The sequence below is a fragment of the Ictalurus furcatus genome, chromosome 5 (assembly GCF_023375685.1).
Source record: "Ictalurus furcatus strain D&B chromosome 5, Billie_1.0, whole genome shotgun sequence".
Taxonomy (NCBI): domain Eukaryota; kingdom Metazoa; phylum Chordata; class Actinopteri; order Siluriformes; family Ictaluridae; genus Ictalurus; species Ictalurus furcatus.
The window spans coordinates 18,857,341-18,883,632 of NC_071259.1; the positions used below are offsets into that span (position 1 = coordinate 18,857,341).

The 26,292-nt window shown below is 39.4% G+C and overlaps 1 protein-coding gene across 2 annotated transcripts in view; it reads left to right on the forward strand.

Moving 5' to 3' along the window:
- Positions 1 to 26,292, forward strand: part of grid2 (glutamate receptor, ionotropic, delta 2) — a 517,533-nt gene that overhangs the window by 375,900 nt on the left and 115,341 nt on the right. For both annotated transcript variants that reach the window (XM_053625025.1, XM_053625026.1), the window contains one exon: positions 6,243 to 6,344. In XM_053625025.1, coding sequence (XP_053481000.1) covers positions 6,243 to 6,344 — 102 coding nt within the window. The remainder of the gene's footprint in view (positions 1 to 6,242; positions 6,345 to 26,292) is intronic.

The following is a 26,292-nucleotide window of genomic DNA, read 5'->3' on the forward strand; positions in this document are numbered from 1 at the left end:
AGCATGGTGTTGCATCCTAAAATTAGCTAGTAGAAGACAGGTGTTCACATGAGAACGAACACCATTACATTTAATTGCATACGTGGAGCTCTCTGTACTGTCTTGAGGTCCAGTCATACACAATGGCTATTTTTACATGCAAATATAGACGCTCTGTATAAAATCTCCATTTCTAATCCAATTCAAAGATGTGTTCATGTGGGAAGCAAGGTTTACTGCCAGCCTTACCATAACAAGACCAGTCAGCATATTTAGGTTTTTAATCACACTGATTGTGTTGTTGAATTCTAAATTATTTCTGTGTCAACAACAGTTTTATTGCACAAGGACTGCATTGTGAGTCAAACACACATGCTCAGAATGCAAATGCAGATTCTGACAGTGAAAGCAATCAAACAGAAAGGTTTACATGCCTATTATTCTTCTGTTTAATGGATTATTTAAGGGATTTCTCACCCTGCTTGAATACACTGGAATTTCATTGGGATTGGTGTTAATTGGTTGACTCTAGCCCTGTTGTGGTGTATACATGATCCTTTTTTTTTTTTTTTATCTGATTGAGCTGTCAGTCAGATTATTAACAGACTAATAGGCTGCATGTGAACATATCTGATTATGAAAAAAGAGGGGACAGCTCAATTGGAATAGAAATCATTTGTCAATAAATGATTGTCTACAGCAGTAGTAACCAACCCTGTTCCTGGAGATCTACCATCCTGAAGACTTTATCTCCAACCATAATCTTTCCTGCCTGAGCATGAAACCACTGCCTTAAGAAGTTCTTGATCAACTAAAACAGGTGTGTTAGATTTTGGTTAGGGATGAAACCTGCAGGAAGGTATAGTAGATCTCAAGGAAGAGTGTTGGTGACCACTGGTCTATAGAGTGTCTGGTTTAGGATAAACAGTCTATCAGAATCTGCAGTAGGAACTGGATTTGAGAAAATCTTTGCAGGTAAAACATAGACACTGATATGCATAAAAAAGGAAACTTGTTTCACCACTACAGGAGCAGATCAAAATGAGCTTGGATGTTACGACTGATCTGATGATGAATTAATTATCGGTTGCAAGATTGTGGCTAGGTTGATGCATAAGCCTGATTATTTAATTCTTCTTTTCCCTTCTTTGGCCAGATGGATCATGTGCTCTCTTACTGGCCATGTTAATATTCACATGCTGAATATTAACAATATCCTAGCAGGCCTGGAGATGTTGTTAATTTGCAGGGATGTGACCAGAGCTGGCCATCACCTACACATGAGACCCTGTCCTTAGACAACCTGCTCACATTCACACACACACACACACACACACCTCCTGTCAGTGGCAGTATGATTAAGGGGAGCAAGTCCTTGCATAATATGTAGAAATGTCAAGAATACTCATGATAGCACGGCACACAAAGGGAGATTAGCTTGGGACAGAGAGAGGCTTTATGGTATGCTAATCATGCCATTCTCCTCCCAGAGTCCAAACAGGCCCCCTTGTTGATGTTCGGCAGAAAAAAATGAGTACTTGGATAAGGAGGGACTACCTGTTTTTTTCTCCATCGCAATGTCATGGTTTCTTTCCTTCTTTTGGTTTCTCTCACATCCTTATTCTTTTTGCTTCTGTTCACTATTGGGAGCTCACAGGAATGTTGCTTAGGATGGGGTAGTTTATCTCTTCAGTTATTCGATGACAACTAGCAACTATGGGTTGAAATTCAGCCAGAAAAACTAATTTGAATTATAAATGTCTCTTCTCATCAACTTTAGTCTGATGTGCTTAGTGTAGCTGTTGAATTTGTTGGGAGGTATTGCTAAAATGAGAATATTCTGCTTGGCTGGTCATGATAAAGGTGTCATAGAACATACCACCATCCCTATAATCACAGTGAACTGTTAAAGTCTGTGGGAAGCTGTGCCTCCTAGATTTCCATGCCACATTTGTTAAGGTCCAATTTTGTTCGTGGATTTTCACACACAGGTCCTGAGACTGTGATGCCCCTATACCATGCTACCCTGGCAAATAGATTTATATTGAATATATGTTTTGTGAAATTTATTACAAGCATGTAGGCAGAATGCTGTATTCTTTAACCATCATGAGTTTCTACAATAATTTTCTGAAAGCCACGCTTCATCATTTGCTATGTCAGCACTTGGAGAGGAAAATCAAATAGATTGGACTCTATAAAAATTTTGGTGAGGATTTTGTGAATTCTAAGCCAAGTCTTCAAATAAATGATATGACTAAATTAGAATTAATAACACACTTTAAAGCAAAGCAGACTTTTAAACATAAATAAATGAATGAGTCTCTTGGGAATGATCTGTCAAACACCAAAAACAAACAAACAAACAAACAAACTCTCTTTTAAGCAACCCTACAGGAAATTAATTATATTTAGTTGCATGCTTAATTGATGATAATGGGAAAGGACTGATTGGCTTTATATTATATGTCCAAGGTAAGCGGTATAGAAGATGGATGGATGGATATTATATTTCCTGGTGTAAAGGCGATTCATAATGTGCAAGTGTACCAAAACTGGTAAGAGTTCAAATAAGAATAAGAGAATATGTAATAAAAAAATAAATGTAAAAAAAACTGCAAAGTGTTTATCAGGTGAGACAGACAGAAATTGAACGTTGCCAACTACAGCTCGCCCCCCCCCACCCCCCACCTCCCTGAACTTCTCCCCCTCCTCCAAATAAGTTCTACAGAACAAGCTTAAAGGCATACAAAAGGCAAAATCTGTCTGTCAACAAGATTTATGTGATGGAAAAAATTTAATCTAACATTCTCTCTCTCTCTCTCTCTCACACACACACACACACACACACACACACACACACACACACTATTCATCCTCAGAAACACCACAGTCGTTGCACAAAGAGGGACATAATAGCAGGTGGAAAAGCTCCTTTCAGAACATGTTCCATTTCTGGCCATGTTCCCTTCAGTATCATTACATGTGCTAAAGAATAAGTGTTAAGGTCCGGTGCTCACAGGCGTTGTTAGAAATGCTTTTTTTTGCCCTCGCTGTGTAATCCAAGTCTATGTATTATGCAAATACATGTAGGCAACTCCTTGATGAGCCCTCAAATGACATGTAATTATATTTTGTGAAATAACACTGAGCTGTGTTGTTTAGTGTTTGTCATTCTCTGACAATAGTACAGTGTTTTAGACAAGTCATTTTATTATGATAGTTCCATATTCTGGAAGAGCTTTTTTGAAACATAAATCAAATTAGTTATTATGTTGACTTAATATCTGTTTTGTTCATTTTACAAAATTGTGTGTGGGGGCTGTGTGGCTGTGCATGTGTGTCTGTCATCATCTCCTTCACTACACGCCTTAGTTTGTTCTCTGTCACGAAAGGAGCTCTGTATTTTATGACGAGTTCTGAAAGCAGATGGGAAGAGAAGACGGTTTTTCCTGTTGGCTGTGAGCAGGGAAATCATTTGCTGCTCTTCTGTGTAATTCGTAGCAGAGGAGTGATGTCCGTTTGATGTTTGAAATAAAAAAGAACGACACACTTAGGCTGTACTGTTTTACTTGTGTTTTTATTCCTTTGCGTTTTTTATGCAAGCAAATCTATCGATTTTGTTGTGTTTTTTTTTTTTACCTTATCTGACTGTAAGGAAAGCAGAGTGTAGTGGCAAATCAATTGCTTGAACAGCACACATTTGCCTTGTTCAACTAGTCAGTGATTTATCCATGTGTTTAAATGAGAGGTTTTCATGCTGAAATTTTCTTTCTCTCTGATTGTTATGCAGGTGAACTTTGCGGTTGTTGCCACGAGCTGTAATTTATAAGAATAGGACCCTAATGTGTCTGACAGTTCTGTAGGCTATATTTATTTTGGAAATATGTTATGGAAATAGACTGTTGCAAGTAGTAGGCATGGTGAATTAGAAAGAGTTTTTGAGTTACAACTGGAGGAAATATTAGAGGGTGCAGTCTTAAAAGCATGTTCAGTGTCTTAAATGTTCTAAATCAGGGGTGTCAAACTAATTTTAGATAACATGCCACATTACACTTAGTCCAATGTCAAGTGGGCTGGACATCATTCTCCATATCTGATTTTCAATGCTCTCCATTTGTCTAACAGGTGCATTCCCAATGCACAAAGGTATTGAACATACAGTATATGCCACCTACAAAACAAATTTTGTCCTGTGAAACCCCTAAGCAACATGGTTAACATGTCAAACCTTTATACTTGCTAATTAAGGATGATATCATTAGCAAATTTTGTCAGTAGGCAAAGTTTATTACTGTATTTTGCTTCCTAGTGGTATAAGAGGGACTGGTCTTTTTTACTAAACTTGCAATTTAATTTTTTAACATTTATGGTATTTTGGCAGACGCCTTTATCCAGGGCAACTTACATTTATCGCATTTATACAACTGAGCAGCTGAAGGTTAAGGGCCTTGCTCAAGGGCTCAGCAATGGCAGGTTGGCAGTGCTTGGATTTGAACTCACGATCTTCCAATCAGATGATTTTGATTTAGAAAACGTATTGTAAATTGGTTTGGTGGGCTGGATTAGAACCATTATTTGGCTCATCCCAGCACACCTGTTTGTATGTTTGACACTCCTGTTTGAAATGTTAATGAACATTTATGGATGTTTGAGAAATATTGTTTGACAGTAGTACATATGAATGTTAACATAGTAATTACAGGATTACACAATTCTGGTATGGTCTGATGGTGAGTGACTAAAACTTGCTTATGTGGTTACACTTGCTTATGTAACCAGGGTGCTGGTAAGGATTATTATTATATATTTTTAATATTACTCATAGGTCTGTACTATAGTGCAGTCTATGCACCAAATCTGGCTTCTGACCAGCTTCAGAAAGCTTTTGACAAGCTTGGCCAGACTACTGTGGGTCTGGAACATAGCTGATTATTACGATTTATTGTCTTGCCATTATATGCAGCAATATTTGATAATAACCATTAAGAACTATCCATATGGAAAGGTCAATGGATAAAATTGCATGCAACAGCCCATGGCTAAATCTGTTCTGACACATTAACTGCAGAAGCATCAAACCAGTTGAAATTTAGATGCCATTCACTCCCTAAATATAGATAAATTAAATGTGGGAGTGCATATATAGTATGTGTATAGAATAAACCTTAACTGTCAGACAGCAATTTAAACAAACTTAGCGTAGTAAAATATTCACATATTTCTGATCCTGAGCTCGAGTTACTGTCCATACGGAGTGTGCTTGTTCTCCATGTGTCAGTGTGGCTTTGTTCTGTGTTTGTTTGTTTCACATGTGTGCATGTGTTCTGCAGTTTCCTCCCAACTCCCAGAAAGATGCCAGTAGCTGAACATACCCCTAGGTATGAATGAGTGTGATAATGTGTGTGCATGAATGAATGAAAATATTTAGATGTTTAGTTTGAAATTTGATGAATATACATCGTATAAATAGTGTTCTTCCCCCTAAATGCCCAGAAGAACTAGTTTTATTTTAGAACTTAAGTGTATCCCTTGTGTAGTGGGTCACAAAAGGACACAGAGAGCGTGTACTTCACAAAGCATGTTAGAACCAAGAGACTATTTATACTGTGGATGTGTCAGTGACTGTGATTGAGTCGTGTGTTTAGTAATCAGTGAGTGTGAATGTGAGAATGGGTTGTAGTTCTTAGTGGCCATGTTTGTAGTTGAATTCTGGGAACTGTAGTTGGATGTCGAGTTCAAGGGTTGACATAGCATAATAACCTTTTAGGAAAAAAAGAAGAGAATTGTGCCAGCATTTTTAAAAAAACTTTTTGCATTTTGCAATACACTTTGCTATCCTTTCTGTTGCATTCATGTCACCCTTGGCCCATACAGATAACAGAGGCACTGGCATTTTATTAAGTCTTATTTCAGTGATGCAGTAGAAGTGAATACATGCACCATAACTGTAATAGCTGGAATAAAATTATATTATTTTGATAGCCGATGCTTGCATTCTCAGTGCAATCAGCCAGATTTGATGCAGTGTTTCAGTACAGTGTTGCATAGCTAAATAGTAAATAATAATAATAATAATAATAATAATAATAATAATAAAGATCTTTCTACGTTTATATGAGTTCTATCTTTGAGGGGTACACTGTGTAGAGATTACAATGACATGATCTGTGTTCTGTGGTGTGGACCTGTTTTAATTTCTCTGTTCTTATCAGATATAAATAATGCTGCCTTTTTTTGTTTTTGTTTTTTTTGTTTTTAAGCTGGCGACTTGGGACCCTGTCCATGGACTAAATGGAACTTTGTCTGACCGGAAGCTGGAGAACAACATGCGTGGGGTGGTGCTACGTGTTGTTACTGTCCTAGTAAGAGCTACTTTTAATATTTTCTATGGATGTCTTTATTGTTTTGTTTTGTTTTTGATTGTGGATGTTATATCTGCATGAATAAGATCCACTACATAAAACTGTGTTCTGTTCATATTGTGAGGTTAAACGGTAAGATTTGAATGTGGATTACATGTAGCTACCCCTAACAAAATCTTTTCTGGTTGTTTCCTCACCTATCGTAGTGCAGAGACTCATCAAAGTCCATGAAGTCTCTCGTACATTTATTGAAAGGGTGTTTGGTGGGCTTGAGTGTGGGAATCGAGAATGAGTAAAAGCTAGTTGTATATTGAGATTTCAGTTCTTCTATATTGCCTCCAGCACAGATTTGAGTGAGTCCCTAGAGTTTGTTAAAGATTTAGCTTTCTGAATTCTTCATATCCCTGCTTTGAAGTCGGTACAAGGAGAAAGAGATGCTGCTTCTAGTTCATGTCTAACTCTTTCACTACCCTACACTTCTACCCTTTCCTGCTTTTTGTGATTTTCTTGCTGAAAATATTATGATATGTCAGTCTGACAAAATGCGGAGTGAGTAACTGTGAGGGAATGAGCACAGCAACAGTGCGCAATTGTTCCCAAATGATGACTCCCCTAGTGTAACTGACCTAACCATATGAACACAAATACACTCTTAGACATGCACCCTCAGAGAATCCTCAGGACAGAAAGGCTACCAGTAGTGTGGGATTAGAAGAAGGTGGGCCGAACAATTCATAAATGTATTAATTGCCCAAGTTATAGCTGATGTAATATAACACCAGAGTATGACAAGCTGGTTAGCTGGTTAACTGCATTAATCTAGACTAAAAAGATCGATTTGTCAAACAGGGAAGGCTTTGTGTAGCCATAGTCCTAGTATTGTTCATAATGCTAATAGTGCATTGTACCACCATGCAATATTTCAACCAACTGGAACATGTTACTTACATGTTACAACATACTGTATATTTTAACTTTAAAAAAAAAATGCTTTATGAAACTCTTTAAGGCATTTTCTTTCTATGGTTGGAGCAGGGGAAGAAACAAAATGCTTGTACCACTATATCAGCTTACTGAACCTACTTTTCCTCTGGGCAACTGTAAAAATTGAAAACTGATAGCCCAGACTCATAATCTGCTTGTTCCAGGTGCATGGGCTACTGATTTGCCCACCGCAGTCACATTATATTAGTAGTAGTGTGTGTGTGTGTGTGTGTGTGTGTGTGTGTTATGATACCATTATATACAGTGGCAAGAAAAAGTATGTGAACCTTTTGGAATTTCATGGTTTTCTGAATAAATTTGTCATAAAATGTCAAGTCAAGGGTATTGACAAATATAATGTGCCTAAAATAATAACACACAAAAAAATTCTGATCTTTCATGTCTTTATTGAGAACAACCAAAAAAACCTCATAGTGCTTGTGGAAAAAGTATCCCTGAACCCTTTAGTTAATGACCTCAAAAATGCTAATTGGAGTCAGGTTTTAGCACACCTGGAGTCTCGTTAAGAAAATGAGTTTGGAGGTGTGGACTACAGCTACTTTGACTGATAAAAACCCCTCAAACTTTTGGAGTTTGCGCTGCACAAGAAGCACATGCTTATGTGAGCCATGCCTCGCCAAAAAGAGCTTTCAGAGGATCAACGATCAAGAATTGTTGATTTACATAAAGCTGGCAAGGGTTACAAAGTGATTTCAAAGACTTTAGAAATTCACCAGCCTACAGTTAGGCAAACATTCTACAAATGGAGACACTTTGGGACTGTTGCTACTCTACCAAGAAGTGGGTGCCCAGTCAAAATGACACCAAGAGCACAACAAAGACTCATCAATGAGGTAAAGAAACAACCCCGAATGACAGCTGAAGATTTGAAGGCATCATTGGAACTGGCTAACATCTCTGTTCATGAGTCTACAATACGTAAAACATTGAACAAGCAGGATATCTACGGCAGGACACCATGAAGGAAGCCTCTGCTTACTAAAAAGAACATTGCTGCATGCCTGAAGTTTGCAAAAGAGCACACTGAAAATCCACAGCGGTATTGGCAAAATGTTTTGTTCACTGATGAAACTAAGATTGAACTATTTGGAAAAACCACACAGCACTACATCTGGTGTAAAAAGGGCATATCATCATGAAAACATCATCCCAACCGGAAAAGTATAGTAGAGGAAACATGATTTGGGCCTGCTCTGCTGCATCAAGGCCTGCCCAGCTTGCAATCATTGAAGGGAAGATGAATTATATCAGACAATGTCTGTACGTCAGCTTAAACTGTATAGAAGTTGGGTGATGCAGTAGGACAACGACCCAAAACACCGGAGCAAGTCCACAACAGAATGGCTTCAGAAAAATAAAATCCACCTTTTGGAGTGACCAAATCAGAGCCCAGACCTCAACCCAATAGAGATGCTATGGAATGACTTGAAGAAAGCCATACACATGAGACGTCCAAAGAATATGACAGAGCTAAAGCAATTCTGTCAGGAAGAATGGGCTAAAATTCCTCCTGAACGATGTGCAGGTCTGATCCAGAGCTACAGGAAGTGCCTGATTGAGGTTATTGCTGCCAAGCGGGGGTCAACCAGTTATTAATTCTAAGGGTTCGCTTACTTTTTCCACTGCCATTTTGAATGTTGAATGAGTGTGTTCAATAAAGACACGAGGGATCAGAATTTATTTTATGTTATTATTTTAGACACATTATATTTGTCAATACCCTTGACTTAGATGAAGATCAGATCACATTTTACGACAAATTTATGCAGAAAACCATGAAATTCCAAAAGGTTCACATACTTTTCCTTGCCACTGAATATATAAAATAGAAACAAAACTACACAAGAAGCATACAATTCCTGATTATTGTATGATTATTATTTATTCAAAAGCTCATTTAAATCAAGATATCATGCCATATTCTGTCATATCTATCAATGTGCTTTTGGTGTTTTATTTCACTATTATCTTTCTAGTAGTTTTCACAATATCCTTTTTCGAAATACTGAGTTTCATTTAAGTGAATAATAGTTCCAAAAATAAAGTGAAATATGCTGAGTTTTATTCGGCTGGTTACATCTTTCATTCAGGTCTTTTATATCCTTCCTTTAGTAATGTACACTTTCACTACACGAACAGTGTGTGCAGTTTATCATAGTTCGGTTAAAAGATTTCTATCTCAAGCAAGTGTAAAAATTTATTTGATATGTTCTATTTCCAGTGATTGACATTTTCTGCATAAAAGCACAGATTGAAACAAAGCTAATGTTGGTTGTCACCAATTCCCAACTGCTGCCTGATTCCTCCATGCTGTAACTCAACCAATTCATCTGAGAGTGGAAAGGCAAGCATATGCTTCCTCCAGGATACATGAAACCAGCCACTGAACATGCTTGCAGTAGAGCACTATGCTTCCTGCTCCGAGAGCAGCATCAATTGTCCAATTACCTTTTAAACTGTGAGCCATGGATGCCTGTAATATTGTCTAGGCACTATTAACTGACCAGACCATAATGATCTGCACAGCCTGCTCAGTTTTGTTTTCTTCAAGCAGGTCAGAGATATATTTGGCTCCAATGCCATTAAATGATTTGTAAACAAGTAGCAGCCCTTTATAATCAATTCTTTAATTAACTGGAAGTCACTGTAAGGATCTAAGGATTGGATGTGTGATGTGCTCCACTCTTTTTGTCCTGGGTAACATTTTAGAAGTTGTATTTTGAATGAACTGGAGCTGTTTAATGACTTTTTTTTAATTAGGGAACAGACCAGTAAAGAGACTATTGCAATGGGAAGGCATGGATGAGCTTTTCTACAATCTGATTAGACATGTACTGTAACCTCTCAATCTACTTTTGAGATGGTGTAAAGCTCAATTAGTTACTGCTTTGATATGACTTTTGCCGTTAAGATCTGAGTGCAGTACTATGTCAAGTCTGACATGGTCTTTTGTCTTTAGAATTTTGGACTCAAGGGCCCGTATTCAGAGTTATATTAAGCGTGCATTGCAAGGATTTAATACAGAAATTGTTTAAGTGCTATTCAGAAGTTATGCGAGAGGTACACACATGCGGTGAAGTTTGCAGAGAAGAAGCATGTCTCTGGTACATGCAGTTCTGAAATTTAAGCCTATTTGTCTTGCACAATATTGGCTTGAGTGAGGAGTAGTATTAAGTCCACTCTCACTGTGTGGCAGTTTGATTTAACCACAAAATGTCATGAAATTCATGTTTGGAGCTGTAAATACATAAACAAAACCCTATATACTATACCACTTGAGGCCAATATTAAATGTGCAAATATGACAATAAATTGTTTGCACACAGGGCATTGAAGGAGACAGCATCTTAATTAGACAGAGACATTGCTTATTTGAAGGATAGTTTTTTCTTTATGGATAAAGTTTAAGTAAATTAAACACGCCCATTAAATTAAATAAATTAAAGTAAGCTGTAGACATAGCAAATGAGTGCTTGGTCAGATTATCCTTTAAACTATGGCCACAGGAAAGAACACGGAGTGAACAAAAACATTATTGTTATTTTATTACTTTGACAATTCAAAATAGTAAATTAAATTTGTGATTAAATAGCCTACATCCTGCACACACATTACGATTCCATTACCTTGATTTTGTAGTTCATGGCTAAATTAAGTTGTGTGTACAATTAACATTTGACAGCAAAGAAAAAATATGTGACATGCTTCTTTAGTCCACATTATCTATCCCCTGACTTTTTTTAATGGCTTACAGGCAAGTGCATGTGTTTAAAGGTGGTGGTCTAGACACTATTAAAAACCCCAGTCTTAGACACACTTGTGTTCATAAAAGTCTGGTACCCTAGGAGGCGTGATAGGCTCCAGGCACCCCCGTGTAGGATAAATGGTATGGAAAATGGATGGATGGATGGATATTTTGCTAGATCAGTGTTCAGTTTAATAACATTTAGTAAGTTTTAAGGGCTTCGGTGCTTTGGTAGGGCCAGTGACCAGATATCGTCATTGTGACCATTTAATTTTACATATGTTTATAAACCTTCTCTATAAAAGGAGATTTGAAATGGGTGCATAATTTAATATGGATGTACCCAAGTTGCTCCTTGTAGGAGGCGCTTCGTTAATGCAGTTATCAGCAAAACATGTAAAGTGAATTATACAGTATCAGTGAGATGTTCCCTATGTGTGGTAAATGTGTTGCAGTTGAAAAGTTAATTGGTTTCCTGCTGTTTTATCCCAAATATTGTAATATACTTTTATTAATGGTAAAAATACATTGTTAAATTGATTACAGAAATATCTATTCATAATTTTAACAATCTCAAACATCACAGAATGAATTTAATGAATCACTGGGGGATAAAACTAAAATGCAAAGTATTGCAGAAACACATTTTAAATATATAAAAAAGAAAAGAATTGCAACATTTGTTCACTTGTTCAACTATAATAAGGCCTAAAATTTAGGTATTATATTAATGTAAATTGATGTGTGAAGTTCAAAGCTTGAGTTCTGCTCAAACACTCATGAATAATATCACTAAGTTATTTAAAGCGCACTACTGCACCATCGAGCCACTGACCTATTGCTTTCCCATAGAGACCAATATGCTCATGAAGCATTTAAGTGCAAAATCACCCTTTCAGGTATAATACATCATTAAAAACACTTCAAATGAGTCAAAGAATAAGGAGAGAGAGAGAGAGAGAGAGAGAGAGAGAGGGGAAGTTTGCTGAGTTCCCTAGTTCCCTACGATTAAAAAACATGTGTTTAGGGAAGAAGGGAGTTTTCACCCATGGGAAATTTAGTCTTTTAAAAATCAAAGCTTCAAATAAATGGAGAGAAAACATTTTTCCTGCTTGTTGGCAGACAGATTAGTCACAGAGGTCTTGGAGGTTCATGAGTTCACTGGATGTAACTGAGTGCTCCAGTGACTATGGTGTCAGGATTTATAGCGTTGCTAACATGAAGTTTCTTGATAGGCACCTGAGTCAAGGGTGTCAAGCTGCTCTAGACATGGGCAGACTGGCAGGGAAACACTGCTAGTGCCATGGAGCTTGTCAGCGTCCCACCACCCCCAGCACTATTCTTGTATGCATCACTGTCACTGCGGATAAGAACACACACACACACACACACACACACACACACACACACACACACACACACACAGAGAGAGAGAGAGAGAGAGAGAGAGAGAGAGAGAGCTCCCAAGGATAAGCCGGAGTTAGAGGGAAAAGCATTGCCATACGCTTCCAAAGTCAGCCATATGTGAGCAGAGTCTTGAGAATGAAAGAAAAAATGAGTAAGGCATACAGTAGATGCTTGCACACAGTCATATTCCCAAGCCAATTCATGTTTTGCTGTACAATATGGTAATTATGTTTATATAACATTTATATAATGTTTGCCCGATACCCCACTTTCTGTCTTCTACTGATCTAAATGTGTAGTTAAATGGAAGGAATGGCCATATAATGAGAAGGGAATCAATACAAGCTTCCCCCACTGGTGAATTTCACTTGTTAAATGTAGATGGAGAATAGATGGTGCAACGATAAAACCAAATGTCATACTCTGAAACAGTGCAAAGTTCCAATACCAGGGATAGTAACTTACATCAGCATCTCCTCAGAGGGACTCTGATAGATGGCACCTCTTGGCTGCTGTGAACCTTGGCATGCATGTCCACATTCCCACTAATAGCTTATTGAGCGGGGTGGGCCTGATGTGGATTAGAAAGTACTGTCTTAATGTGCAGGCAGCGTACAGTCAATAATGCCTGCTCCATTCATTAGAAACATTCATCGATAGGGATTTATTAAAGCCAATATGAAAAATAAGCAGCAGAGTATTACTTTTACTGGCGCAGCCACTGGCCAACACAGCAATGGTGAATACAAGGCGTTGGGTGATAGGAGCTGTCATGTAAAAATATGGTGGGTGAGTGTTCTGTCAGTGCTGCTTTGAGTAAGCCGATTTATGTTAGTGGGAAACATTGCATAAGAGATTTTTTTGGTGCTGAGATTAAAATTAGAGAAGATAGATACACCTGAAAGGTGTGTGAAATAACAAATGGCAAAAAATAAAATGTACCGTGATCCCAATATGGCGCGGTCTGCAGTCTCAGGGACCAAGTATAATGTTTGGGAAATTACCAGTGTATCATGGTTATGTATTCACAATATTTTAATAGCATTGGAATGCATGTATACATGACCAGGATGATTTACTGTCCAAAAAAGGTTTTTTTATGGTTTCATTGGTTTTTCACTATTTGTAATGCCATTTTTTGCCATCTGTATTCTCGTTATTGGCTCATTATAATACAAAGTCGTTATAATACAAAGTCAGACAGAGTGTGTCCAAATGGAGGAAATTTAAGACCACTGTTACCCTCCCCAGGAGTGGTCGACCAACAAAGATCATTCTAAGAGCAAGACGTGTAATAGTCCACGAGGTCACAAAGGAACCCAGGGCAACTTCTAAGCAACTAAAGGCCTCTCTCACATTGGCTAATGTTAAATTTCATGAGTCCACCATCAGGAGAACACTGAACATCAATGGTGTGCATGGCAGGGTTGCAAGAAGAAAGCCACTGCTCTCCAAAAAATCATTGCTGCCCCTCTGCAGTTTCCTAAAGATCACGTGGACAAGCCAGAAGGTTATTGGAAAAATATTTTGTGGACGGATGAGACCAAAATACAGTTTTTGCTTTAAATGACAAGCGTTATGTTTGGACAAAGGAAAACACTACATTCCAGCATAAGGACCTTATCCCATCTGTGAAACATGGTGGTAGTAGTATCATGGTTTGGGCCTGTTTTGCTGCATCTGGGCCAGGACGACTTTCCATCATTGATGGAACAAAGAATTCTGAATTATACCAGCGAATTCTAAAGGACAATGCCAGGACATCTGTTCATGAACTGAATCTCAAGAGAAAGTGGATCATGTGGCAAGACAATGACCCTAAACACACAAGTCGTTCTACAAAAGAATGGTTAAAGAAGAATAAAGTTAATGTTTTGTAATGGCCAAGTCAAAGTCCTGACCTTAATTCAATAGAAATGTTGTTGAAGGACCTGAACCAAGTAGGTCATGTGAGGAAACTCACCAACATCCTAGAGTTGAAAACGTTCTGTACTGAGGAATGGACTAAAATTCCTCCAAGCCAATGTGCAGGACTGATCCAAAGTTACTGGAAATGTTTAGTTGCAGTTATTGCTGCACAAGGGGATCAGACAAGATACTGAAAGTAACGGTTCACATACTTTTGCCACTCACATATATGTAATATTGGATAATTTTCCTCAATACATAAATGAGTATAATAGTATAATATTTTTGTCTCATTTGTTTAATGTGGTTCTCTTTATCTGATGATGTTTTAGGGCATTTTGTGCAGAAATATAGAACATTCTAAACTTTCAAGCACCACTATATATGAAATACAGTGCATCCGGAAAGTACTCACAGCGCTTCACTTTTTTCACATTTTGTTATGTTACAGCCTTATTCCAAAATGGATTAAATTCATTATTTTCCTCAAAATTCTACAAACAATTCCCCATAATGACAACATGAAAGAAGTGTGTTTGAAATATTTGCAAATTTATTAAAAATAAAAAACAAAAAAAAGCACATGTACATAAGTATTCACAGCCTTTGCCATGACACTCAAAATTGAGCACAGGTGCATCCTGTTTCCACTGATCATCCTTGAGATGTTTCTACAACTTGATTGGAGTCCACCTGTGGTAAATTCAGTTGACTGGGCATGATTTGGAAAGGCACACACCTGTCTATATAAGGTCCCACAGTTAACAATGCATGTCAGAGCACAAACCAAGCCATGAAGTCCAAGGAATTGTCTGTAGCCCTCCCAGACAGGATTGTATCGAGGCACAGATCTGGGGAAGGGTACAGAAACATTTCTGCAGCATTGAAGGTCCCAATTAGCACAGTGGACTCTTCCTAGAGCTGGCCGCCTGGCCAAACTGAGCGATCGGGGGAGAAGGAGGGCCTTAATCAGGGAGGTGACCAAAAACCCAAAGGTCACTCTGACAGAGTTCCAGCGTGTCTCTGTGGAGAGAGGAGAACCTTCCAGAAGAACAACCATCTCTGCAGCACTGCACCAATCAGGCCTGTATGGTAGAGTGGCCAGACAGAAGCCACTCCTCATTAAAAGGCACAACAGCCCGCCTGAAGGACTCCCAGACCATGAGAAACAAAATTCTCTGGTCTGATGAAACAAAGAATGAACTCTTTGGCCTGAATGGCAAGCGTCATGTCTGGAGGAAACCAGGCACTACTCATCACCTGGCCAATACCATCCCTACACTGAAGCATGGTGGTGGCAGCATCATGCTGTGGGGATGTTTTTCAGCGGCAGGAACTGGGAGACTAGTCAGGATCGAGGGAAAGATGAATGCAGCAATGTACAGAGACATCCTTGATGAAAACCTGCTCCAGAGCGCTCTGGACCTCAGACTGGGGCGAAGGTTCATCTTCCAACAGGACAATGACCCTAAGCACACAGCCAAGATAACAAAGGATTGGCTACAGGACAACTCTGTGAATGTCCTTGAGTGGCCAAGCCAGAGCCCAGACTTGAACCTGATTGAACATCTCTGGAGAGATCTGAAAATGGCTGTGCACCGAAGCTCCCCATCCAACCTGATGGAGCTTGAGAGGTCCTGCAAAGAAGAATGGGAGAAACTGCCCAAAAATAGGTGTGCCAAGCTTGTAGCATCATACTTAAAAAAACTTGAGGCTGTAATTGGTGCCAAAGGTGCTTCAACAAAGTATTGCGCAAAGGCTGTGAATACTTATGTACATGTGCTTTTTTGTTTTTTATTTTTAATAAATTATGGGGTATTGAATTTTGAGGAAAATAATGAATTTGATCCATTTTGGAATAAGGCTGTAACATAACAAAATGTGGAAAAAGTGAAGTGCTGTGAATACTTTCCGGATGCATTGCACTGGATGACAAAGTGCATATTCAAGTGAGAGACGAGTGCAAAATATAGAATAAATACACAGGTCAATAAGTATACAGGACAGTACACAGGGTTGCATGGAATAACTAGTGCAAACAATTGTCTGAAAAGAGTGAAGAGCATGTAGAGGCAATATCAAGTGAGAGGTAGTAGTAAATAATAATAAAAAAGTTTCATATCAGTTAAAAGTTTTCCACAGCAGTATTATAAAGCGCAGATGAGCAGTGATGGTTGTACAGTGGTAGATGTTGGGAAGATTTTGATTAGCACAGGTGAGTGTTGGGAGACAGCAGTGTGTTACACATTGTCACTGCATCAGGGAAGAAGCTGTTGTGGAGTCTGGTGGTGGTGGCACGGATGCTCATGCACCTTGTGGAAGATGGCAGGAGGGTGAAGAGTCCATGAGAGGGGTTGGAGGGGTCATAAACAACGCTGGTGGCCTTATGGATGCAATGTTGTGCTAAAAGGCATCAATGGTGAGTACAGAGATCATGAAGATCTTCTCAACTGCTCTCACCATGCACTGAAGGGTTATTGTGGTCTGAGATTGTGCAGTTCCCATATCAGGCAGTGACACATCTCTCTGCTGATTTACTTGCTGAGTCTATCCGTGTTGAAAAAATCTCCATGGTGATTAAGAAGTTGCTAGCTACAGAAATGAGACTCTACTCAGTGTTGGAGAATGCAGGATTCAAATACACATCCACTGAAGAGCTACAGACAGCTGTGTGATGTTTACAGCACAACAATCTAACAGCCGAATGTGAAATAAAAAAAATAAATAAGCGAATATAAAAATTACTGTGCCACCAGAGCAATGGGGGCGAGCTGGCATTTGACCTGGCACTTGTCAAACTACTAGAGCGGTGACCCAGTACTTCAGGTAATAACAGACAAGTCTGCGTCAGTTAAAAAAAAAAACAATAAAAAATTCCAGTTCAGTTGGGTGGTGGGACATTTCTCCTGAAGTGAATCCCCTATGAGCAATAAAGGGTTAACCGCGCTTTGGTGCTCATTGGCACTTAATAATCGTGTGTTGAATCAGTATCGCTAACGTTTCAATATTTTAAGTGACATATGCACATATTCTGTATTCTGAATTAATCATAGGAACATTACTCAAATTACATTCTTCAAATAAAGTAACTCTTGCTGGAAATAATGTTTAGTGAAACTGACAGTTACTACAGTGACAAACAGCCTACTGTGGAACATGAACATGTATTTGATTTTTAAAACATATTTTAGGATTAGTGCTATCTAAATTTTTTGCTGTTATTAGCTGCCTAAGGAGTAAAATGCAAAATGAAGCATCTGGGGTTGAAAGAAACTACTCTGAGGTTCAGCTTTTTTTGTTCCATTATTATTATTATTATTATTATTATTATTATTATTATTATTATTTGGGGCTGAGTCTGAATGGATACCACCGGAAAAAAAATACACAAACACTGTTTCATTATTAAGTTTCAGTTATTTTACTTTTGTAACATTTTAATCAATTGAAAATGTAAAGCTAAAGTACATTTTCAGGCAATACTTATTTTTTTTCTGTATTGAAATTGTAATATATCGCAATTACAACTGTATTAGATTGTATAAGATTTGTGCATAGTTACTAATTAAGTACATCATTACTAATTGTGGTATGCTACTGTATTTTTGACACATCTCTCATCACACATTAGATATACTTTATCCATGCAGTAATGAGTGCGAACAGGTACACAACAAGAAAAAAGAGTGTACTGATGGTCTGTTTTCTTATTAAAATACACAATGTTGATTTTACTGATAAACAAATATGTACCAATTATTTTTTTAGTAATATTAAATTAATGATTGCTCTCAAATAGATATTAGTACATTAAATTTTATGGCTTGTACTAGCAGACAATTTTTAATTATGTCTTCAGTGAATGCCAAAAGATTTATTAAGATAATGTCTTTATTAGTGTGTGTTTTTTTTTTTTTAATCCAATTGCACAGCATATGAGGATGAAAAAACTGAAGTGAAGCTGGTTTCAAGTAATGTTTCAAGTAAAGGAAAACCAGGCTAGAAAGAGCTCAAAATCATAGTCTATTGTGGTTGCTTGTCTTGTTGAATAGTGCACATTACATAGCTGTTGCTGTTTCTTTATATGCAGTTCTTTCCTAACCTGAAATCTTTACATGCTTCCTTTTGTCGCTACAGACTTTTGCTTTCAGGGCCCTTTCACTTTCACCAGACTGATTACTTATAGGTATTATTCAGGAAAAGGGAATATTATCATAGGTTGCATATCTCATTGCAGTCTACCAATCAGCCTCTCACTTTAAGCATTAAGATTATATCATAGATGGAAGAAGAAATAAGAAATATATCATAGATGGAAGAAGAAAGAAGAAAACTCTTGAGCACGTTTTAATGTCTTCCAGTGTGGTTTTGACAGCATGATGTTCATACTGCTTATGACTATTTGACACTAAATTTAAGACTATAAGAGGAGCTAAGTTGATTAAACTTCAGTCTGTAAGCTGGAGTAAGCTGTCACTTCTTCAAGTCCTAGCCTGTGTGGTCCCTCACACTTTTATTCTTGTCTTCTGCAGCACTAACCCCTTCAAATGCCTTTGGCTGTAATGCAAATTAAGTGATCATGTGCTGAACTGAAGATTACTTTATCTCTAGGGTTATCTCTAGCTAAAACCTGGAAGACTACTTTCTGTTACAGAAGGCATCATTAAGCAAGTGCACGCTGCAGGAACATAAAGCCAAAGCAAGAATGCTTTGGAGAGAAAATAAAATCTAATTCTGATGGTTTGTGTTGGAATAAAATGCTTTTGCCCTGGCTCTGTCATCCACTTACTCCAACAAGCTTTTACATTAATTATTTTGAATTGGCATCCTGAACTACAGTATATTCTTAAAGCATAGAAAAGAAACATTTTTGAAGGTTAATCATTTGTGATTGAACACAGGCAAAAACCAATTATACTTATTTGTCCATCACAGGTTTGATTGCCAGGTTTTTTTCCCCCAAAAAAGTTTTTTTTTTTTAAATGAAGATATGTTTTTTAATGGCACTGCATATTTATACTTCATTAAGCAAAAATGTCTACAGATTGTAGTTAGTGCAGTACTCAGATACTGATTGCAGATATCAATAAAACAGTAGTCACCAATACTCTTCCTTGAGATCTTCCTTCCTGCAGGTTTCATCTCCAACCAAAATCTAATATAATTCTAACAGTTGATCAGTAACTTCTTAAGGCAGTGATTAGATGGTCAGGTGGGCATGATTTTGGTTGGAACTAAAGTCTTCAGGAAGGTAGAGATCTCCAGGAACAGGGTTGGTGACCACTGCTATAGAACATTGTAAAGCATTGTGCTGGACACTCAACTGAAGATATTCTGATACAGATAATATACATAAATGCTTAACTTTGCTACTTGGACTGGAAAGATACACATCTCTTCTCACACAGAAGACCTACAAATATGAATTGATTAATTTAAATTAGCCATTTACAGTGCCTTCTACTAATATTGGCACCCTTGGTAAATATGAGCAAAGAAGGCTGTGAAAAATTGTCTTTATTGTTTAACCTTTCGATATTTTGTTTAAAATATTCACAAAACTACTCTGCTGTCATGGATATCAAACAATTGCAAAGACAACACAGCTTTATCCAAAAAAGTGAGTGAGTGAACAACTGATTTTCAAACTCTCCCCCTTGGTCATGATGAATGCGGGAGGGAAACCCAAATTTGAGAGCAAAGTCATTGAAGGTGAGGTTTGCAGCAGTTTTCTGTGACTTTGACGTGGTGGCATATGCTTGAACAAAACGGGTGAAATGGTCAACAATGATGAGGATGTACTCGTATCCACCTTTGCATCGGTCGAGATGGAGCAAATCAATATATACGAGTTCAAATGGCTGTGTTGTCACAATATTTGTCAAGGGAGCTCTCATTTCATGGCATGGCTTTTTCTGCTTGAGACAGGTGCAAGCTATTGTCACATAGTGCTCAATGTCAGATTGCATATAGGGCCAGAAGAAGCATTCACGTACTAGAGATACTGTGCAGTCGGCACCTTGGCGTCCCATGTTATTGTGCAGCTCTTCCAGTACTTTTCCTTTGTACTGTTCTGGTAGGACCAACTGTTTGTGGGCTTTGGTTTTCCTATACAGAATGCAGTCACTGTCTACTGTCAGCTTTTCCCATTCTCTGAACAGGCATTTTGTCTTTGGACTGAATGTTTTTAGCTCTCTAGCTAGCGGTTTGGAGCCTGACAGTTTACTATCTAGCACAGGACAGATCCATGGGTCCGATCTTTGTGCATCAATTAACTTATCTTTTGGTATAGGACTGACTGATGCAGTGGTTATCTCACTTTCGGTGGAGACTGACATACATACGTCTGAAAATGGCAGGGTTGTTTCTTGAACCTCAACGACTTGAATGGTGGCAGTGATGGCGTCAGGTGGCAACTCCTCAGAACATTCTCTCATCAGTGACTCTGCATCCAGTGGCATCCTTCACAAAGCATCTGCATCACTGTTCTCTTTCCCTGGTCTGTACTTTATCGTGAAGTGAAAGTCAGCCAACTCTGCAACCCACCTGGAAGTGGTTGTGTTCAGTTTTGCAGTGGACAGGACATACGTGAGCGGGTTGTTGTCACTATACACGGTGAAGGTTGGAGCATAGTACAAAAAATCCCAGAACTTGTCAATGACTGCCCATTTTAAAGCTAGAAATTCTAACTTGCCTGCATGGTAGTGGTAGTTCTTCTCAGCTGCTGTCAACGAGCGGGAGCCATAGGCAATGACTCTCAGTTTGCCATCTTGTTTTTGATACAATACTGCTCCCAAGCCTTGATGTGATGCGTCAGTGTGTACTATGAAAGGCTGAGTGAAATCAGGGAACCCTACCACTGGTGGATGGAGCAAACAGTCAATCAGCTGTTCAAGTGCCTGCTGGTGCTGCTCGGTCCACGTGGTTGGCTTGTTTGAGGGTACACTACAAGTCATTTTCTTTGTTTTTGGTTTTCTTGTGTTTTCAGGGACCTCATTTGAATCTGCTTTCAAGAGATCGTACAGGCAACTGGCCTTTCTGGAAAAGTCTTTAATGTACTGCCTGTAGTAGGTGAGTAACCCAAGCATTTTTCTGAGCTGGCCCACATTCTGTGGTCTGATGACTTTCAAGGCCCTAACTGCTTCAAAATCTGCTGGATCAACTCTACTTCCCTCTGCAAAGACTATTCTCCCCAAATAACGGACTTCAGGTTTAAAGAGGTTGCACTTACTTGGTTTGAGTTTGATGCCATACTCTCTGAGGCGTTTCAACACTTTTCGCACATCCTTCACATGATTTTCAAAGCTTTTGCTGAAGACCTGTGTGTCCTCCAGATAAGGGATGCAGATTTCATTGCGGAGCCCTTCCAAACATTCCTCCATACAGCATTGGAAAGCAGCAGGGGCATTCATGAGCCCAAAAGGGATGCGTATCCACTCAGAGTCCCCATGGAGTAACAAAAGCTGTCATTGGTCTGCTCTCTTCAGAAATAAATCCCTGGTGGTAAGCTTTTCCCTGGTCCAGGAGAGAGAACCAGGAATTACCACCCAGACTGTCCATGATGTCTTGGACCCGAGGGATGGGCTGGCGGTCGGGATGGGTCTTACTGTTCAGGTCTCTGTAATCTATACACAACCAAAGGGTGCCATCTTTTTTCCTCACCCACACAACAGGTGAAGAATACGACGAGTTCGACTTCCTAACCCAGCCCTGTGCTATTAGGTCACGGAGGTAACCTTTCATCTCCTGATACAGTGGCCTGGGTACTGATATGTACGTGCGTTTGACTGGTTCCGGGTCTTTAAGAGAGATGGCCATTTGCAATCTTTCAATACAGCCAATATCATTGTCTGATCTTGAGAAGGAATGACACTCTTCTCTGAGCATTTGTCTAACTATCTGTCTCTGTTCTTCTTTCAAGTAACTTACATCTACAGGTGGATCCCACTGTTCACTGCCATTACATGGGGCCTGGATGCTGGTGTGGTTTACGGTGGCTGGTGTTGAAGCCTTTTCAAAAGTCTGGGCAGGTAACACAGTCATTACGGTTTGTACTGTGCCAATTACAATGCGCCCTGGCAAAACAATTTCGTGGTCAGTTGGGTTAGAAACATCAACAGTGATGTCTGGAAAAACACCTTTCTTGACTCTGACTAGTGTGTCATATAACTCAAGATCATCTGGCCACTGGGGGTTCAGGTCTGGCTGAAACAACATGGTCATGTCATCTTTAAAAGGCTGGGCAGCTACACGACACTCAATCTTTATGCTACTGTGTTTTGGTACTGCAACCATCTCTTTCTTTGTTTTCACTGCATACCCATCTACCTGTTCTGCACTAACAGCCTGTATGAAAGCTCTCACCTTGTTTCTTTTGAGACTTGGAAAGATTTCTTCAAAGTACTGTACTGTTTGTTCTTAACAATCTTTGCCAAGATGCGCTTGATGACATTAAAACCTATGATGGGATGGGACAGGTGACACCCTTTCGTCACAAGCATTGGAATCAGCAGTTCATTGGCTTGGTTAGTTTCTGAGGCGAGCCAGAAGGTTGTCTCAATCAATCCCAGGAAAGGCATTTCAGTTCTATTTGCTGCAGTCAATGTGAGGTCAGGTGAGTCCAGGATTTCTGAAACATCTCTCAGTCTGAAGCTCGGTAAGTATTCCTCTTTCCATTTTGCATCAGTGACTGACACCTGGGACCCTGTGTCCCATAAAGCTTGGAGTTGGTGACCATTCAGATAGCATTCAACAAGACACTGTCTGCCATCTAGTGAGGTGATTTTGTGCAAGTTGCCAACTGGAGCTAGGGGTGGCAAGTAGTGTGCATTTTTGTCTTTGCAGGGAGACTTTCCATTGCCCTTGTCAGTTATCAGGTGAGTGCATTACTTTTTGTGTTCAGTCCAATGTTGTTGTTGACAATACAGTGTCTCTTTACAGGATGAACATTGCTTCAGCTCCTTTGGTGAATCTTTCTTGCCACAATTTGCACAGTTCTGGGACGTTCCACTGGCTATGGTTAACACTCAGTGGTATAACCCTCTCTCGTTTAATGGAGCCTCTCTTAATGGTCTAACTCCTCTGATTTTGCACACAGCTTGGAAATGTTCTCCACTCCCACATCGGTAGCAGTGAGTACAACGTTCAGTGGATGTGGTCTGGTGGCAGACAAAGCACCTCCTTCGGATGTGAGCAGAGTGGTTATTGTACAGGTGAGGGGCATACTGGGGCTGTGTTGGGGTCGGGGCTTGGGACTGGCTCTGGCTGCTATAATACTGCTCGTGGGAAACTGGCTGGGGGTCTCTGCCTGACATCCTCGCTGAAGGTGGCCCATAGTACTGGGGCTGGAACACAGACTGTTGTAGTGTGTCCTTAATCTGAGCTATTTCTGCACTAAGACCCTTAAGAGAAGCAACACCTGTCTTAAGTTCTGCTAACTCTGTCATCAATTCAGGTGGTACCTTAGCTCTAGCTTCTTTCATGGAGCACTTTGTAGGTGGTGGATCCTCTGACTGGACCACACTTACACTTGTAGCTGGCTGCGGGGTGCTATACCTCTTTTTATTTCTTCATTCTGCCTCATTTGCACAGACAATGTTTAACCTCTCTAACAAAAGCTCATCTGAGGTTTCAGTGTCTAGCAGAAGGGGCTGCATGTCTATCCTGATGCTGTCATTCTGGAGACCAGTAAGCACTGTGTGTAGACTCATACGCTGGACTAGAGCTGGTCATACTTAAGCCCTGATTATGACTCTTGGGATGCTAATAATACTTTCTGTCTTTGATCTAAGACCCACATTACAAAGCTTTGGGGTGTCTCCTTGTTATGCTGTGCTTCTGAAGCTAGCTGTTTGTAGAGCCTGGTGGCGCTTTTTCCTGGAAGTGGGAACGCAGAATGCACCTCAGTGCGGGAAGAGTCAGGTGAGGTCTTCCCTTGAAGTAGCTGTGTAACTGCAAGCCTGGAGAAATAGCTCTGATCACAGCATCCATAATCTCTATTTCAGGATAACCTGTTTAGTCCATTCTCAATCTGATGAGCAAGGCTGGAAAATGTCAGTTTATCTCTCTGGCCAGGTTCGCCTATTTGTCCGGAAATTTTGAAATCTTTGTGCCAGTGTGGGTTTGGCTGGCGCTGGGCATTGGCTGAAGATTGGGTGTTTACTGGAGAGCCTGCAGTAGCTTGGTCTACAGAACCATTAACAGCAGCATTGACTGCAGTAGTCTGCATGACTCCAAATTTTTGCTGTTCACATGCAATACTCAGTTCATCCATTTCTTTGTGTCACTGTCTCCTGAATGTCATGTTCAGTGTGTGCCCTCTCACTATCAATGCTTCTGAACATATCTGCAATTTTGTCTTTCAGTAGTAATAACTCTGACATCCCGTTGTCTTCTAGCTCTGCCACTTCCTCTCTTTCAAGGTGCTTTAGAATGTGAGTCACCAATGAAATGTGTGATTTTCCTTTAACATCTGCTCTTTGTATGCCTGATATGTTCAAAAAGTCACAGATTCCCAGTAAATTGTCTCTATTCAGGGTGTGCAACACTCCTCCTACCTCTTCCTGTAGCTCTTCCAGGGATGACATGTTGACAGTGCAGAGGCCTTTAACTGTGTAGGAGTTGATTCTGAACTGGTGGGTCTCTACTGTCCCCGATGATCTCTAACTGGCCTCAGGAAACGTGTACTCGAACACCAACTTCCAGCTCTCCTTAAACAGCAACACGCTCCTCACTGCAGCCTGCCTGGGTGTAGTATGGGGGATTTAGCTGGTGCAGAATTCAATGTACAGGCTGTGGACACTGGACATCTGAGCAGCAATCCCAGCGGTGCCTCCAAAATGTTGTCCCCCTATCTATATAGAGGAGAAATAAGTCACAAGCATGACGGTCGGTGTTACTTCCATGAGAGCTTTACTCGAATGAATTACAAAAATACAACAATATACACAAACAGTTGCAAAAAACAGTGAACCTAAAGTGCATTAAACATTATTTAAATAAAAGTACACATAAAAGTACGCCTTTCATGTCCATATGTTCAAAGTACGGCTAAACACAAGCTAGCGCTGTTCAGCTTTTCAGTACAAGGCGAGGACCTGTGCGTGCGCACGTGTGCACACGTGTGCACACACACATGACAAAACTTACTTATATCGACTCAAAAACTATCAGAAACAAAATATAAGTACATCTCAATATGTCAGCAAGTTAACATGGATAAAACAGTCGAGTTAAACATGCACAACATACCTATATAGAGGAGAAATGACGGTCGTTGTTACTTCCATGAGAGCTTTACTCGAATGGAAAATTACCACTTTTCCTCCAGGTATGTGGGCGGAGACTAAAGCAATCGATCCCAGAGTGTAGGATTCAGACCATCCTAATAGATGACTGATCAGCGTTATACTTACTTGAATCATCAATGTATTAACACATTAAAATGGAACAACAGCGAAAAATAAATACTCTTTTAACTCTCTTTTTTAAACATTTGACTATTTAACTTGTTAGAAAAATAGCACAAGCATTGAAAATGCCCATTTCCACCACCAGGGCAAAAGTGAAGAAAGTCTACAAAACTACAATCCGAAGTCACCTACATCACCACAAGTTGTTTGAAAGGGTTTCAAGAAAAAAGCCTCTACTCTCATCCAAAAACAAACTCAAGTGTCTTCAGTTTTCCAGACACTACTGGAACTTCAAATGGGATCGGGTTCTATGGTCAGATGAAACCAAAATAGAGCTTTTTGGCAATAAACACCAGAGGTGCTTGTGGAGCACACAGAGAGGTAGCCATATGGAAAAGTACCTCATGCCCACGGTTAAATATGGTGGTGGCTCTTTAATGTTTTGGGGCTGTTTTTCTGCCAGAGGACCTGA